The sequence below is a fragment of the Drosophila willistoni genome, unplaced genomic scaffold, assembly GCF_018902025.1.
Source record: "Drosophila willistoni isolate 14030-0811.24 unplaced genomic scaffold, UCI_dwil_1.1 Seg290, whole genome shotgun sequence".
NCBI lineage: Eukaryota > Metazoa > Arthropoda > Insecta > Diptera > Drosophilidae > Drosophila > Drosophila willistoni.
The window spans coordinates 83,947-102,828 of NW_025814245.1; the positions used below are offsets into that span (position 1 = coordinate 83,947).

The following is an 18,882-nucleotide window of genomic DNA, read 5'->3' on the forward strand; positions in this document are numbered from 1 at the left end:
TGCGCGAGAAATCAAAAAATTAAAACAAATATAACAATGTGTTAAGCAATAGAATTGATTTTTTTTGGCGTATGCCAAAATTTGCCTGCTAATCAATTATTGAAATGATTAGAATTATCAATCAAATAAAATGGATGGAAAAACATGGTAGTTGGGTCAACATTTACTTGCTGTAATGTACAGGAATTTCAGTTATTATACCCTTGCAGAGGGTATTATAAAATTGCTCAGATGTTTGTAACGCACAGAAGGAGACGTTTCCGAGTCCATAAAGTATATATATTCTTTATCAGCATGAGAAGCTGAGTTGATATAGCCATGTCCGTCTGTCCGCCTGTCTGTCCGTCCGTCCGTCTGTGCGAATGCGTCTTAAAAGCTGTCGGGCTGAAATTTTTTTCGGGTTTTTTTATTACCCGGGAAAAATAAAGTATGAAAACCATCAGGATCGGACCACTATATCATATAGCTCTAGAAGAACTAGAAGAAACATTTTCATAAAAATCGGAGTATGCTATGAAATTTACATGTGTGATAATATAGGATATAAAACCCCAGATCCCAAAATATGAATGTGATCGGATAAATATAACACACACACAGACGCAACGCTACATGAACTGTATGTGTATGCGTGCGTTGCTTTGCTTTGGGAATAAGGGAAGAAGAACAAATTGTAAACTAGAGAGTAAAATTGTTTTGTTTGTATATTGATGAATTAAGTTGCAGAAAACATTGGGCATTACTCAGTACATAGACTCTAGCCGCTTTCTCCAGCTCACGAATCCATACGTGAATGGACAGATCACCATCACCAGAGAATTTAGGTACGGTAGTTTCGACATCCTTCAAGTTAGTGCGGCAATTATATTCCGGTCTGCCTAAGTTCTCCTCCAGCTCCATAACACGTGTTTTTAGCTCCATTAGATTTTTACGTGCTGTATACAATTCGATGCTACTAAGAATCGTAGCCAATTCGTCGGTTTCGCTCGCTTGTGCGCTTTTACGAACATGCACGTTCGCGTCTGGCCCTACAGAGGTCTCACGAGACATCGTCGGCAACTGGTTAGCCACTTGGGTGTACTTGGCTGCTCAATGTTTCCCAAGCCGCGCTGCTGAATAAGAGGCTCCGCACCAACATCCATGACTGCTTTTACCAATGCTCGCAATTAGTAAATTGACGCTTTTCTATCGCAAGGTACTCTCTTGGCCGCTAGCAACTCAAACAATGCGGTTTTGTTTAATTTAATGATCTCGGTGTAATTCATAAAAATACTTTCTTTAGGGCAAACCCCACACCTGATTTGTAAACTCTCTATTATTTTCATTAATTAATCCCTTGGGATTGTCTTTTTATTTTCGGATTTTATTTCTGTTTTTATTAATTGCACATGTGGTCTTATTGCCTATTTTTGAGAGAGTGTGCCCGTACCCCGCCTTAGTGTATTATACCCTTTTAGTGTGACCTAATTCGGTTATCGGGGAAATTCACTGAGACGAAGATTCAGTGTTCTTAATGCTTACAATACCAATCAAAATTTAATCACGATATATTATTAAAATTAATCAGAAATTGGTCAAAATGGTTCTCACTAGGAGTGAAGAAAACTTAGCTTATGAGATCTCAGATGCCTTATGCTCAATTTGTCAGAAAGCAGTATGGGCCACGCAAGAGTTGGTGGTAAAAACTTCATGCCATCATCTATTTCATAAAAATTGTATATCAGAATGGATTGATCAGTTTAATGTATGTCAAGTTTGCAATGCGTCGATACGTAGATCAGATTTGGAAGTGCAAAACGTGCCATTTGCAGAGATAGAATCCGAACGTCCTGTCAACATAGGTGCAATCACAACAGGAGCGGTGCCGAGAGGCCCAAATACACGCTCTCGTAGAAATTTTAGTGGGTTTGAACAAGCTAATCAAGCAACTGCAAATATAGAGATGTCTGCAGGAGACAGACCCACAACGATAAGAAAACAACGAGGAAGACCTCAAGGAAATGGGTCCAATATACCTCGTAGAAGCTTGGACGATTGTAGAAGATCAGCGCGAGCCTCGGTAGAAATTCGGAACAAATTTGCGAAAATAAGAGAATAATCCTAAGCACGAGTGTAATGCTTTGCTGTTAAGTGGTTCTGGGTATTCTTGAATAGCTTTTAAATGTGTATTATTTGGTGAAATTCCCTTATCACTGACTTCATATACTAAATAATCTATGCTCTTCTGTAGGAAAATGCTTTTCTTCAAATTGAGCTCTAAATTGTACTGAATAAAACGATCTAACAGTTTTGCTAACAACTTAAGATGCTGATCTACGGTGCAGGTGGCAAGAATAATGTCGTCCATATATACTACAAGTTCTCGATCTCTAATCATTTCACTAAGTATGTTCGATATAAATCTCTGAAATACAGCTGGGCATTCTCAGATATTCGAACTGCCCATCGGGTGTAACGAACGCGGTGTATTTAATTGAATCCTCTTCCATGCCTACATGGTAAAAGCCACTTTTCAAATCTTTGACGGAGAAAACGGTCTTGCCCTCCAGGTATTCTAGGCAATCTTCTATCAAAGGCAACGCAAAATTATCCCTCACAGTCTTCTTATTTAAACCTCGATAATCAACGCACATTCGTATTATGCCATCCTTTTTTCGCACTAGGAGGATGGCGACGCATAGGGGGAGTTGCTTGGTCGGATTACATTATTGGCTAACAACTCACTAACTGTTTTAGAAACGATTCCTCTTTCATAATATGATAACCTTCTAGGACTACTATGAAATGGTGTTGTATCTGTCAGACATATTCTCATCTTATATTTAGGCAACCCGTAATTAATTGAAAATCGATCAATGTAATGCTCATGCACAATGTATCGGCACTCACGCAACGCGCCTAATCCAAATTCACTGCCAACAGTAGTATTCCCGGTATCTGACAGCGTTGCACAAACGGTTTGCAACTCTGTTAGCCATTCTCGAAACGGGATGCATTCGTGTTTACATTAGGGCTATTACAATTATTATCTAGATCTGTGGTGTTATTACTAATGGTATTATTCTTAGGATATTTAGTAAACAGGGATGCACAGAAGGATTTGTAAACAAAAGCAATGGTACTCTTTAATGATGCGGAATTCTTTTCATACTTTCTTACATTTTCAATCAATGAGAACTTAAGACCTATTTTATTCAAGGCGTCTCTACCAAGAAGTAGTTGCATCGGCATAATATTATCGGGAATAACTATAAATTGGATTTCGTAATATTTTTTGCAAAACAGAACTAAACATTTTTAACTAATTTATCGCAATCCAAATGCGGCATCAACGCTCTACTGGCAAAACTTAATGGGCTTCCGGAATCTAATAGGGCAAAAATATTATTAACATCAACCCTTTACAAGATATTCTTAAACTTACTAATTGAATAAATGACTTATCATCAATGGTGTCCGGGTCTTCACTATAGCTCATGGCGGCGATCTGTGTTCGCATTGGACAATTCCGGTACTGATGGCCCACTTTGAAGCACCGATAGCAACTTCCTTTTGGTCTATCCGGGCGTGGACGGCCAAACATTAAGTAACCAATCTGGCGGCAATTGAAACATCTCTTCTCCTTTGCAGCAGCCGTAATGGCCTGCGCACGGTCTGAAGTCTGACGAGCCTGAGGAACGTAGTTTTTGGCTGGTGGCTGAACTGTCTGAAAACGCATCATCTTCTCTCGCAATTCGAGCTTTTATTTTGACCAAATTCGGTTATCGGGGAAATTCACTGAGACGAAGAGCGGGCTTGTTTAAAATATTCTTAATGTTTACAATATATATATATATATATATATATAATGTTGTACAATCAGAGCGACATACTCCTCAGAGCAATCTACTCCTTTACCAAAGATAAACATGAGACTTTTAGCTCAGTTTCAGGGCGGGCCATATTTGTGTATACATTTTTTTGTTTTTGTTTTTTTTTTTCTAATTTTCTTATTGTGTTTAAATTAATAAAGCATTTTCAAATACAACCTTTATTGCAAATATCAAACATAAAAATAAATATCAAAGAAGCTTGTTAGCTATGCTATGCCGAAGTTTATATACCCTTGCAGTCCTTCGTAATAATAATTTTACATGTTTGTTTTCTGCAACTCAATTCATCAATTTACAAACAAAACAATTTTACTCTCTATTTTACAATTTGTTCTTCTTCTTCCCTCATTCCCAAAGCAAAGCAACGCACGCATACACATACACTTTATGTAGCGTTGCGTCTGTGTGTGTATGCATGTACTCTGTTGATGACGAAAGACGTAGTAGACAGCAAGCAGCGCTGCCGGCAGAGCTGGGAGCAGAGCCGATTATTATATTGAGTGTAACTTGTGTTATATTTATCCGATCACATTCAAATTTTGGGATCTGGGGTTTTATATCCAATATTATCAAATATGTAAATTTCATAGCATACTCCAATTTTTATGAAAATGTTTCTTCTAGTTCTTCTAGAGCTATATGATATAGTGGTCCGATCCTGATGGTTTTCATACTTTATTTTTCCCGGGTAATAAAAAACCACGCTGAGTAAAACGCATATGCACAGGCGGACGGACGGACGGACGGACGGACGGAAGGACGGACAGACGGACATGGCTATATCAACTCAGCTTCTCATGCCGATCAAGAATATATATACTTTATGGGGTCGGAAACGTCTCCTTCTGTGCGTTACAAACATCTGACCAATTTATAATACCCTCTGCAAGGGTGTAATAAGAAGTGACTTCAAATTCACATAAAGGGAACGATATGATTTAAGATAAAATACTGTAAACTCTCTATTATTTTCATTAATTAATCCCTTAGGATTGTCTTTTTATTTTCGGATTTTATTTCTGTTTTTATTAATTGCACATGTGGTCTTATTGCCTATTTTTGAGAGAGTGTGCCCGTACCCCGCCTTAGTGTATTATACCCTTTTAGTGTGACCAAATTCGGTTATCGGGGAAATTCACTGAGACGAAGAGCGGGCTTATTTAAAATATTCTTAATGTTTACATTCGGTCAATCCTGACATTTGACCGACCTCGATCATACAATATAACATACAACATACAATATACATATACAAATACTGCTTATCAAATACATATTACAAACAGAAGCTCACAGTTTTATCACACGCATGCATCCACGGCTTGAGTCGGGTTGATTCTAAGATACCTTTGTAGGGCAATTGAGTAAGTTGACAATCGTCAATATCAGTGACTCCGTAACGGTCATTTGACAGAACTCGATTTATTTTATAAGAACCACGGTACTTAGGAGCGAACTTTTTGCACGACCCAGGAGTGACATCAACATTGCGAATGGCAACAAAATCATTGACTCTATAGGATAAAGGTGCCTTATGCCTTAAGGTGTACCGCTTTTCATTGCGCTCCTGCGATAATTAAATTTTCGCACTTGCCTCTTGCCTAGTGCCTCAAGGTTACAGGGGTTTCTGAACTAAATTTCTCATCAAGATACTCGGTGAATTCGTCTACTAAGGGCCTCGCTGATCGCGACCAAACAACAACATTGACGGAGTTTTACCGGTACTACACTGCACTGAGTTATTAATAGCGAACTCCACATTTCGGTTTTCTACAAATTCAGCAAACTCAAACGACGTAAAACACGTACCTCTATCGGATATAACTCTTCTTGGTCGGCTATAATAATCAAAATATTTTTCTAATGCGGCGGTAACTTCTTTGGTACTAGTGGAATTTTCGGGATACAATTTCACAAACTTTGTAAATGCGTCAATCACTACTAATAGGTGCTTTCTTTTTGATGTAACACTCGGTAAGGGACCTAATTGGTCAGCATGAATAGTATCAAATGGAATCGGACTCTTCGGAATACTATGCAAGGTTCTATTATATTTAGTTCTTGGAACACTATGTAGAATACACGGCAGACAATCTTTTATAAACGACTCAACCTTTGGATTCATTAACGAGAACCAGTACTTTTCTTTCAAATTGTTTACACATTTCTCAACGCCTAAGTAACTTAGTTTCTCGTGACACCTTCTTTTAAATTGCTTGCGAGCCGGTGCATACAAATACAGTCTTTCCTTAGCATTTCTTTTGTACACAATACCATCTATTAACTCAAATCCAACATCATTGCCTTTTCCTAAATTTTCTCTAAGTTTACGGATATCCGGATCTCTTATTTGTTCTGACTGCAATAATAAATCAACATCTTGCGGAAACGCACCCACTACACAAACCAGGTTTGCCGACTCATTTCGATCGAGCTGGTCACTTCTTTCGCTTTGGTTACATAGTAACGATTCTTTTCTCTCTTGTATTCTACTCAATCTCGGATCCACAGAACTTTCATCTAACACTTTAGATGACTCACTACGCAAGGTTTATTCTTAACCAGTTTTAACCGACTTCTTTCTAAACATAGCTCACACGGCCTAAAAAAACAGCTCTTCGCTAAATGAACACACGGGTTTGTCCCAAACGGTCCTAAATAATTCTTCCCTAAAGGAGCACATGGTTTTATTTTACACAGGTTTATCTCCAACGGGTCTATCTCTATCTATCGTAAAGGAACACACGGTTTTATCTCAAACGGTTTTAAATAATTCTTCCCTAAAGGAGCACACGGTTTTATTTCACACGGTTCGGAACAACTCTGTTCCAGAACGGTATACGGTCCAATCGAATCTCTACTAAACGCATTTTTCTCTGAGGGGACACACGGTTCTATCAAATCGCTTTCAAACTCATTCAGTTTAACGAACTCACATGGTTCAACGCAACTTTTATCTTGAATGGCACACAGCTTGGTCAAATCTCCACCAGACTCACACGGTTTAACGCAACTTTCCTCAAAGGTAATATACGGTTCACAAGGTTTAATTGGGGCATTCTGGCCTCTCTTCACTAATAAATCGCAAGGATCAAAATCACCTTCTACAATATTCTCTAACAACTCGGTTTGCCGACTTAATGCGTCTACATGGCCCATGTTTGATCCGGGTCTATTAGCAATGGTATACTCAATGTTTTCCAATTCCAACGACCACCGCGCAATGCGGGGATTTATTGACTTTTTACTCAACGTTTGGACCAATGAATTACAATCGGTAACGATCAAAAATGGTCTGTGTTCTAAATAAACGCGAAATCGGCGCACGGCATATATTATGGCCAAAGTTTCAAGTTCAAAACTATGATAACGGGACTCGGCGACTGTCGCCTTTCGGAAATAATAAGAGACTGGATGCATCTTGCCATCAGTCTGTCTTTGCATCAAAGAGGCACCAAAGCCATTTGAACTGGCGTCAGTATGCAACTCAGCTTCGTAAGTAGGGTTAATGATAGCTAATACGGGCGGACTGGATAATTCTTTCCAGAATCTTAATGTCGGATCGTAATGTGAGAAATACCACCTTGTTTAAGCAACTCAGTTAACGGTTTAGCTATGCGGGAGAAATTCGGAACAAATTTGCGAAAATAAGAGAACAATCCTATGACGGAGAAAACGGTCTTGCCCTCCAGGTATTCTAGGCAATCTTCTATCAAAGGCAACGGAAAATTATCCCTCACAGTCTTCTTATTTTTAAACCTTGATAATCAACGCACTTTCGTATATTGCGATCCTTTTTCGCACTAGGAGGATGGTGGACGCATAGGGGAGTTGCTTGGTCGGATTACATTATTGGCTAACAACTCACTAACTGTTTTAGAAACGATTCCTCTTTCATAATATGATAACCTTCTAGTACTACTATGAAATGGTGTTGTATCTGTCAGACATATTCTCATCATATATTTAGACAACCCGTAATTGATTGAAAGTCGATCAATGTAATGCTCATGCACAATGTCTCGGCACTCACGCATCGCGCCTAATCCAAATTCACTGCCAACAGTAGTATTCCCGGTATCCGACAGCGTTGCACAAACGGTTTGCAACTCTGTTAGCCATTCTCGAAACGGGGATGCATTCGTGTTTCCATTAGGGTTATTACCAGGGGTGTAGCACACACCCCCAAGTTTTTAGAGTCGGCAATTTGTTTAAAAGTAATCGGCTAATCAACAACTTTTGATTCTCAAAATCCAAAAATATATTTTTATTTTATAATTGTCGACATGCATTCGGTAATCAGAATATTGTATGATTGATGAACCCAATTACGGGAGAACGGGAGAAGAGTTGTCCAATAAAATTGTAGTTGCACTTCAGTCACTCAATATCTCGACCAAAAACATTATTATACCCTTGCAAAAAGGGTATATTAATTTTGGTCAAAAGTGTGCAACGCATAGAAGGAAGCATCTCCGACCATATAAAGTATATATATTCTTGATCAGCACGACGAGACGAGTTCAAATAGCCATGTCCGTCCGTCCGTCCGTCCGTCCGTCCGTCTGGATCAACGCAAACTCCTCGTAGACCGTAAGAGCTACAGAGCTGAAATTTTGCATGTAGGCTTGTATATACTGCAGGCGTTGTATATACAAGATTCAGCCGGATCGGATCACTATATCATATAGCTCCCATACAAACGCCAAAGTCACGAACAGTGACTTTTCTTAATAACTTCGTTATTTTTTGAGCTATTGTCGTGAAATTTAATATTGGTGAGTTAATTACACATATAAACGACTATGCCAAGGTTGATGAAGATCGGGTCACTATATCATATAGCTCCCATAGGAACGATCTTTCGAAAACAGTGACTTTTATCAATAACTTCGTTACTTTTAACGCGATTGCTTTCAAATTAATTATTTGTGAGTTTAATATATCTGTTGATAACTGAGCCAAATTTGATAAAGATCGGGTATCTATATCATATAGCTCCCATAGGAACGATCGGAGGAAAACAGTGAGTTTGATCAATATATTCGTTCTTTCCTATGCTAACAAGCGCATCATTTGAACAAATGGACGATGACGACCAGATCAATGCATTGATAAATAGCTCGGCTGTATTTGCTGAAAAATTGAAGATTAATCCTCGAGACGATTTTTCGAAACGTCACAAAACGCGTTATGTACCAAAAAAGTATGGTGTAAATCCAGAAACAGCTCACAATTTTGACATTTTATCGAAAAGAATTCAGGACTGTGCTTCAAGTTTTCAACAATTGCATTCAAGAAAACTTGAAAGACACTTTTTCAACATTTGCGTGTGTCCAGAAAGTTTTCCAAATTCCAATCGACAGAAAAAATGTCACAATGAATTCAATCGAATCCATTGTGCAATAAGAACCCTTTTATTTTAGCGAGGAACCAGAATGTTTGCTTGCTGAGTTGAAAATTCTTTTTGATTCATGTAAAGAGTGTACGAATTTCAAAGATATTTTGGAAGTTGTGTTTAAGTTGAAACATGTGATTCCCTTAGCCTACAAATTCGTTTGTTTTATTTTGACTGCTCCTGTAACATCAGCTTCTTGTGAACGATCATTTAGTAAATTGAAATTGGTTTTCAATCATTTGCGAACAACGATGGGATATGATCGGTTGAATGCATTGATGCTACTTTATTCTTCAAACGATAAGGTAGACGACACGTAGAAAAATGGTCGTTATTGAAACACCGCAGAGTGAAAATTTAAATAGAATTGATCAACGAATAAAGGGAACTTAGAAATATTTATCGTCCATTTCTGCGCAATGTTAGTTTTAGTTACACATTCATGTACGTACCAAATGCTGTAATTATAATTTTTGCCAAATTATCTTCAAAGAATAAATTCCTTATATACTGACTTTGTTTTATCGAAGTAAATTTATTTCTACCGCAAATCTACATGCTGTTGGCAAATACACGAGGTAAGTCGGCAATTCAATAAGAGTCACCCCCCCATTATCGACAACCTCGCTACGCCCCTGGTTATTACAATTATTATCTAGATCAGTGGTGTTATTACTAATGGTATTATTCTTAGGATATTTAGTAAACAGGGATGCACAGAAGGATTTGTAAACAAAAGCAATGGTACTCTTTAATGATGCGGATTCCTTTTCATATTTTCTTACATTTTCAATCAATGAGAATTTAAGACCTATTTTATTCAAGGCGTCTCTACCAAGAAGTAGTTATGTCGGCATAATATTATCGGGAATAACTAAAAATTGAATTTCATAAGAATAGAGCCACCGCTCAGTCCATGAAAAGAACTTTTAATTAATTTATCACAATCTAAATGCGGCATCAACGCTCTACTGGCAAAACTTACTGGGCTTCCGGAATCTAATAGGGCAAAAATATTATTAACATCAGTGCATCCCCCTTTACAAGATATTCTTAAACTTACTAATTGAATAAATGACTTATCATCAATGGACAATTCCGGTACTGATGGCCCACTTTGAAGCACCGATAGCAACTTCCTTTTGGTCTCTCCGGGCGTGGACAGTCAAACATTAAGTAACCAATCTGGCGGCAATTGAAACATCTCTTCTCCTTTGTAGCAGGCGTAATGGCCCGCGCACGGTCTGAAGTCTGACGAGCCTGAGGAACGTAGTTTTTGGCTGGTGGCTGAACTATCTGAAAACGCATCATCTTCTCTCGCAATTCGTTCAGAGACGTGCAATAATACAAAGGAGCTGACAATTCGGTTCGATCTTGTAGTCCGTCAACAATGTATTTGACCACATCGGTGTCTTCAAAATTGCCCTGCTGAGCAATATTTCGCATTATGATGAAATACTGCAAGAGTGACTCTCCTTTCCCAATCGGACGCTTCCTCATCTGGTTAGCAATCTCGTAGTTTGTCATTTGTAGGCCAAATACCTTCACAAGGGCATCCTTCAGCTCGTTCCAGGTCGTAGGCTTTTCATATGTCTTGTATGCTATGCAACTACCAACATTGGGCATCACTCAGTACATAGACTCTAGCCGATATCTCCAGCTCACGAATCCATACGTGAATGGACAGATCACCATCACCAGAGAATTTAGGTACGGTAGTTTGGACATCCTTCAAGTTAATGCGGCAAATGTATTCCGTTTTGCCTACGTTCTCCTCCAGCTCCATAACACGTGTTTTTAGCTCCATTAGATTTTTACGTGCTGTATACAATTCGACGCTACTAAGAATCGTAGCCAATTCGTCGGTTTCGCTCGCTTGTGCGCTTTCACGAGCATGCACGTTCGCGTCTGGCCCTACAGAGGTCTCACGAGACATCGTCGGCAACTGGTTAGCCACTTGATCCGGTGTACTTGGCTGCTCAACGTTTCCTAAGCCGCGCTGCTCAATAAGAGGCTCCGGACCAACATCCACAAGTTATCCGGCAAGCACATTTGCAGACACTGCTGGGCTGACTGCCTTCTCTTCGGGTACATCCCTCTCTCCAGACTGATTCTGTGCCATGACTGCTTTTACCAATGCTCGCAATTGGTAAATTGACGCTTCTCTATCGCAAGGTACTTCCTTGGCCGCTAGCAACTCAAACAATGCGGTTTTGTTTAATTTAATGATCTCGGTGTATTTCATAAAAATACTTTCTTTAGGGCAAACCCCACACCTGATTTGTAAACTCTCTATTATTTTCATTAATTAATCCCTTGGGATTGCCTTTTTTTCGAATTTTATTTCTGTTTTTATTAATTGCACATGTGGTCTTATTGCCTATTTTTGAGAGTGTGCCCGTACCCCGCCTTAGTGTACCTTTTAGTGTGACCAAATTCGGTTATCGGGGAAATTCATTGAGACGAAGAGCGGGCTTATTTCAAATATTCTTAATGCTTACAATACCAATTAAAATTTAATCACGATATATTATTAAAACCAGAGGGCCGGGGCTAACTTTGACCGCGTCAAAGTTTGTATACCCTTGCAAGTTTTTTGAGTAAAAGGTCTAATATTTGCGAAAGAGCAGCTTAGGAAATAACGAAGTTATTGATCAAAGTCACTGTTCACCACCGATTGTTCCTATGGGAGGTATATGATATAGTCGCCCGCTCTTAATCAAATTTGGCACAGTCATAAATAGTTATGCTAAACTGAGAAATATAAATTTTTATGACAATTGCTTTAAAAGTAACGAAGTAATTGACAAAAGTCACTGTTTTCGAAAGATCGTTCCTATGGGAGCTATATGATATAGTCACCCGATCTTGATCAAATTTGGCATAGTCGTTTATATGTGTAATTAACTAACCAATATTAAATTTCACGACAATAGCTCAAAAAATAACGAAGTTATTAAGAAAAGTCACTGTTCGTGACTTTGGCGTTTGTATGGGAGCTATATGATATAGTGATCCGATCCGGCTGAATCCGAGATATACAACGCCTGCAGTATATACAATCCTACATGCAAAATTTCAGCTCTGTAGCTCTTACGGTCTAGGAGGAGTTTGCGTTGATCCAGACGGACGGACGGACGGACGGACGGACGGACGGACATGGCTATTTGAACTCGTCTCGTCGTGCTGATCAAGAATATATATACTTTATATGGTCGGAGATGCTTCCTTCTATGCGTTGCACACTTCTGACCAAAATTAATATACCCTTTTTGCAAGGGTATAATTAATCAGAAATTGGTCATATTGGTTCTCACTAGGAGTGAAGAAAACTTAGCTTATGAGATCTCAGATGCGTTATGCTCAATTTGTCAGAAAGCAGTATGGGCCACGCAAGAGTTGGTGGTAAAAACTTCATGCCATCATCTATTTCATAAAAATTGTATATCAGAATGGATTGATCAGTTTAATGTATGTCAAGTTTGTAATGCGTCGATACGTAGAGCAGATTTGGAAGTGCAAAACGTGCCATTTGCAGAGATAGAATCCGAACGTCCTGTCAACATAGGTGCAATCACAACAGGAGCAGTGCCGAGAGGCCCAAATACACGCTCTCGTAGAAATTTTAGTGGGGGTGAACAAGCTAATCAAGCAACTGCAAATATAGAGATGTCTGCAGGAGAGCGACCCACAACGATAAGAAAACAACGAGGAAGACCTCAAGGAAATGGGTCCAATATACCTCGTAGAAGCTTGGACGATTGTAGAAGACCAGCGCGAGCCTCGGTAGAAATTCGGAACAAATTTGCGAAAATAAGAGAATAATCCTAAGCACGAGTGTAATGCTTTGCTGTTAAGTGGTTCTGGGTATTCTTGAATAGCTTTTAAATGTGTATTATTTGGTGAAATTCCCTTATCACTGACTTCATATCCTAAATAATCTATGCTCTTCTGTAGGAAAATGCTTTTCTTCAAATTGAGCTCTAAATTGTACTGAATAAAACGATCTAACAGTTTTGCTAACAACTTAAGATGCTGATCTACGGTGCAGGTGGCAAGAATAATGTCGTCCATATATACTACAAGTTCTCGATCTCTAATCATATCACTAAGTATGTTCGATATAAATCTCTGAAATACAGCTGGGCATTCTCAGATATTCGAACTGCCCATCGGGTGTAACGAAAGCGGTGTATTTAATTGAATCCACTTCCATGCCTACATGGTAAAAGCCACTTTTCAAATCTATGACGGAGAAAACGGTCTTGCCCTCCAGGTATTCTAGGCAATCTTCTATCAAAGGCAACGGAAAATTATCCCTCACAGTCTTCTTATTTAAACCTCGATAATCAACGCACATTCGTATATTGCCATCCTTTTTTCGCACTAGGACGATGGCGGACGCATAGGGGGAGTTGCTTGGTCGGATTACATTATTGGCTAACAACTCACTAACTCTTTTAGAAACGATTCCTCTTTCATAATATGATAACCTTCTAGGACTACTATGAAATGGTGTATCTGTCAGACATATTCTCATCATATATTTAGGCAACCCGTAATTAATTGAAAATCGATCAATGTAATGCTCATGCACAATGTCTCGGCAAACGGTTTGCAAATCTGTTAGCCATTCTCGAAACGGGGATGCATTCGTGTTTACATTAGGGTTATTACAATTATTATCTAGATCAGTGGTGTTATTACTAATGGTATTATGCTTAGGATATTTAGTAAACAGGGATGCACAGAAGGATTTGTAAACAAAAGCAATGGTACTCTTCAATGATGCGGAATTCTTTTCATATTTTCTTACATTTTCAATCAATGAGAATTTAAGACCTATTTTATTCAAGGCTTCTCTACCAAGAAGTAGTTGTGTCGGCATAATATTATCGGGAATAACTAAAATAATATTTTTTGCAAAACAGAACTAAACATTTGACTGTTCCAAAAGTCAGAATAGAGCCACCGCTCAGTCCATGAAAAGAACTTTTAATTGATTTATCGCAATCTAAATGCGGCATCAACGCTCTACTGGCAAAACTTACTGGGCTTCCGGAATCTAATAGGGCAAAAATATTATTAACATCAGTGCATCCCCCTTTACAAGATATTCTTAAACTTACTAATTGAATAAATGACTTATCATCAATGGTGTCCGGGTCTTCACTAGCGCTCATGGCGGCAATCTGGGTTTGCATTGGACAATTCCGGTACTGATGGCCCACTTTGAAGCACCGATAGCAACTTCCTTTTGGTCTCTCCGGGCGTGGACAGTCAAACATTAAGTAACCAATCTGGCGGCAATTGAAACATCTCTTCTCCTTTGTAGCAGGCGTAATGGCCCGCGCACGGTCTGAAGTCTGACGAGCCTGAGGAACGTAGTTTTTGGCTGGTGGCTGAACTGTCTGAAAACGCATCATCTTCTCTCGCAATTCGTTCAGAGAAGTACAATAATACAAAGGAGCTGACAATCATGTTCGATCTTGTAGTCCGTCAACAATGTATTTGACCACATCGGTGTCTTCAAAATTGCCCTGCTGAGCAATATTTCGCATAATGATGAAATACGGCAAGAGTGACTCTCCTTTGCCAATCGGGCGCTTTCTTATTTGGTTAGCAATCTCGTAGTTTGTCATTTGAAGGTCAAATACCTTCACAAGGGCATCCTTCAGCTCGTTCCAGGTTGTAGTCTTTTCATATATCTTATATGCTTTAGCAGGTCCCTCCAGCAGTCGGTTACCCCAGAGAATTTAGGTACGGTAGTTTTGAAATCCTTCAAGTTAATGCGACAATTATATTCCGGTTGTGCGCTTTCACGAACATGCACGTTCGCGTCTGGCCCTACAGAGGTCTCACGAGACATCGTCGGCAACTGGTTAGCCACTTGATCCGGTGTACTTGGCTGCTCAATGTTTTCCAAGCGGTAGAAATTGATTATGACAAAATTAGTAATCAAATAGAGTCCATAATATACCGAAGAATAGGACAATTGGGAATTACAGAGCAACATATAAATGCGTCAGCGCAAAACCAAAGTATTCCTAGGAGGTCATCTACACTCAGACCAAGCAGAACAGGTCATAACCCGGATAAAATTACACAGCTAATTCATAGTTGGAATGTAAAATTTGACGGTTCGTCAAAAGGAGTTACGGTCGAAGAGTTTCTTTATCGTATCAAAACGTTAACGGAGGATTGCTTAGAACAAGATTTTGATGATAGGCAAAGCTAAAGAGTGGTATTGGAGATACCGTAGAGATGTAGTAAACTTAGAGTGGTCAGAATTTTGTACAGCCATGAAATATCAATATAAAGATTACAGAAGTGATGTAGATATACTAGAAGATATTCGTGGGCGTAAATAAAAGGTAGAAGAAACCTTTGAAAACTTTTACGATGAGATTATGACTCAGATGTCACGTATGTCGAAAAGCAATGACGAAGAACAACTCATTCAGTTGCTCACACGTAATTTATTGCCGGACATTCGTCATGAATTGTTGTATATACCTATCCTTTCTATACCTCTTCTTCGAAAGCTAGTGCAAATGCGCGAAAATTTATTAGGGGATGTAGTCTCTTGGAAAGCAAATAAAACTTCAGCCAATTTTCAGTATGCTAAACGCAACATTGCGGAAGTAGAAGAGCTAGAAGAGTTCGAACTCTCCGAAAAGATAGATTTAAATGTGTTCAATGTAGAAGCAGTGCAAGCTCCGGTTAAAGTATTTCGTTGTTGGAATTGTGATGCAGAGGGACATGGCTGGGACAACTGCTTAGAGCCTCGCACTATATTTTGTTATGGGTGTGGCTCGAAAAAGCCCCAATGTAATAATTGTATCGCCAAGAAAGCGGAAAACTTAGTCAAGGGTCCATCTGTGAAAGCTCGGATGGCCCCGAAAAATCTTTAATTGAAATATTACCTGATTTACCGGCTAGCTCAAAACCAATAGAGCAAGCAAACCAAATACCAGACTTACCTTTTAACTGTTACGATAAGATGCAAGTTATATCGTTCGTGAAACCCTATCAAGAACGTTTGAGAAATTATCTCAAAGTGCGTAGTAGAATTTTCGGAAGCAACCCAAGTTTAACTCGATTCTACTACTCGATTGGGAACTTTTTGGAAAGTAGTTAGACAAACTAAGCGTTTACTTATTTCGTCAATGATTCATGAAAAGTCGGATGGAAGATTGTATGCGGAAGTATCATTGTTGAATTTTCGTGAACAAGGTTTAGATACCGGCGGGAACATAAGTTGCGTGGGTTCGACTTTGGCTTCAGAAGATTGGTCAAAGTATCCAAAGTTTCGTCGTATTTCTTCCCAAGTTAAAACAACGGATGGACAAGATCAACCAGTCATCGGTTTCATTACGTAAGATATTACCTATAAAAACCAAACCAGACCGATAAAGTTATTCATCATTGCGTCCATTCAGAAAAGGATGGAAAAGGAGGAATAGAATTTTGGAAAGCGTTTGAATTGGCGCCAGGTTTGTTATCAGCTTTAGATTACGAAAGCGAATTCAGAATTCCAGATAGTAAAGAGGAACAATCATACCCATTATCTGACTGTCCAAAGAGTCAACTTCAAGCCATTATTTCGTTATTTCCGTCATTTGAAAGTAAAGGGCTTGGGCGAACAACGTTGATTAAACATCATATAGATGTCGAATCTTCGAAACCGATTAAGCAAAGCCATTCGGGTTGTGCAATGCCCCGCAAACTATGTGCATGTTAATGGACGAAGTTATTCCAGCGGATTTAAAGTATTTTTGTTTTGGATATCTTGATGATTTATGTGTAGTAACAGCAGATTTTGATTCACATTTATCAGTATTAATGAGATTAGCGGATCAATTTCGTAAAGCGAATCTAAGGTTAAATCTAAAGAAGAGTCAGTTTTTTGTGACCGAAGTTAAATATTTAGGGTACATAATTGGCATAGGCGGAATTTCAACCGATCCAAGCAAGATTGAATCGATTTGGCAGTGGCCTACACCAAAGTCCCTAAAACAAACGCGTGGATTTTTAGGATTAGCAGGATGGTATCGAAGATTCATCGCAAACTTTTCAGAAATTGCGGCGCCGATTACAGATTTGCTAGGAAAGAAAACGAAGTTTGAATGGACAGATAGTGCGCAGAAAGCTTTTGATGATCTCAAAAGACAACTGACGACTGCTCCAGTTTTGCAAAACCCAGATTTTAGTAAAAAGTTTTTTCTTCAATGTGATGCAAGCGATGTTGGTGTTGGTGCAGTTTAGTGCAATAGATTTGGAAGGCGAAGAAAAACCCATAGCCTATATGTCCAAAAGGCTAAACGCGGCACAAAGAAATTACAGTGTCACAGAACGTGAATGCTTAGCCGTAGTTTGGGGTGTAGAACGCTATCGTTGTTATCTAGAACTTCAAGATTTTGAGATTGTTACAGATCATGCCAGTTTATCTTGGTTGATGAAGCAGTCCATTCTTCAAGGGCGTCTATCGAGATGGGCTATGCAATTGCAAGGTTATAAATTTGAGACAAGTAATAGAAAAGGACGAGAACATATATTACCAGATGCATTGTCGCGTATGTACTCCGAAGAGATCGCGCAATTAGACTCATTTGGGCCAGGAATTGATTTATCTTCAGACTGTTTTAACGATGAAGAGTATCAAAAACTAAAGGAGGAAGTACTACAAAATGTGCAGTCAAACCCAAAGTCATGGATAACTTGGTGTATATTAGGACTGAACATAATGATGGTACTGAGGAGTGCAGAAAGCAAATGTGGAAATTGTGGGTGCCGCAAAGAATGACCGCAGAAGTAATATCACGTGCTCATGATTCCACTATTACAGCTCATGGAGGCAAGGCCGCTGAGAGAAAATCAGGGCCCGGGGGTTCGGACCCCCTAAATTACCTACCTCCCTTCAAATAAATCCGCTATTTTCGACCGTGATGCATAGCGGGCCCTTCTGAAAACTGCGGGCCCGGGGGAAACCCACCCGTCACCCCCGCTCTCTCAGTGGCCATGCATGGAGGCATGGTAAAAACCGTGGAACTAATAAAAAGACATTTATATTGGCCAGGGATGGTTTCCGAGATTCGAGAATATGTGCGTAATTGTGAGGTATGTAAGTGTACTAAACCTCCTAATATGACATTAAAACCACCCATGGGTAAACAGGCAGTGTCTGAACGACCGTTTCAACGTTTGTACATCGACCTCTTAGGACCATATCCAAGGAGTAGAAAAGGAAACATAAGTTTACTTATTGTATTAGATCATTTGACCAAATTTCAATGGCTTTGTCCAGTGAAAAACTTCACGACAAAACCAATTATAGAGTTTCTTCAAAGTCAGATTTTTCTATCCTATGGAGTGCCAGAAATTTTAGTAAGTGATAATGGAGTGCAGTTTAAATCAAACGAATTTAATTAATTTTTAACTACGTTTGGAATTCACCATACATATACAGCTGCATATTCCCCTCAATCAAATGCTTCAGAGAGAGTGATTCGCTCGATCGTGTCCGCTATTCGTTCGTATTTAAAATCTGATCAAACAGAGTGGGATACCCACATCCAAGAATTAAGTTGTGCCTTAAGAAATAGTTATCAT

General features: G+C 39.1%; 1 protein-coding gene across 1 annotated transcript; it reads right to left on the reverse strand.

The window, feature by feature from the left end:
- Positions 1–3,341: 3,341 nt before the first annotated feature.
- Positions 3,342–3,774, reverse strand: LOC111518762. The gene is made up of 2 exons (XM_023176370.2): positions 3,425–3,774; positions 3,342–3,367 (listed from the first exon to the last, which is right to left on the reverse strand). Exons 1-2 carry the CDS (start codon positions 3,719–3,721, stop codon positions 3,350–3,352), a joined length of 315 nt encoding a protein of 104 aa, XP_023032138.1. The 5' UTR covers positions 3,722–3,774; the 3' UTR covers positions 3,342–3,349.
- Between the last annotated feature and the right edge of the window lie 15,108 nt (positions 3,775–18,882).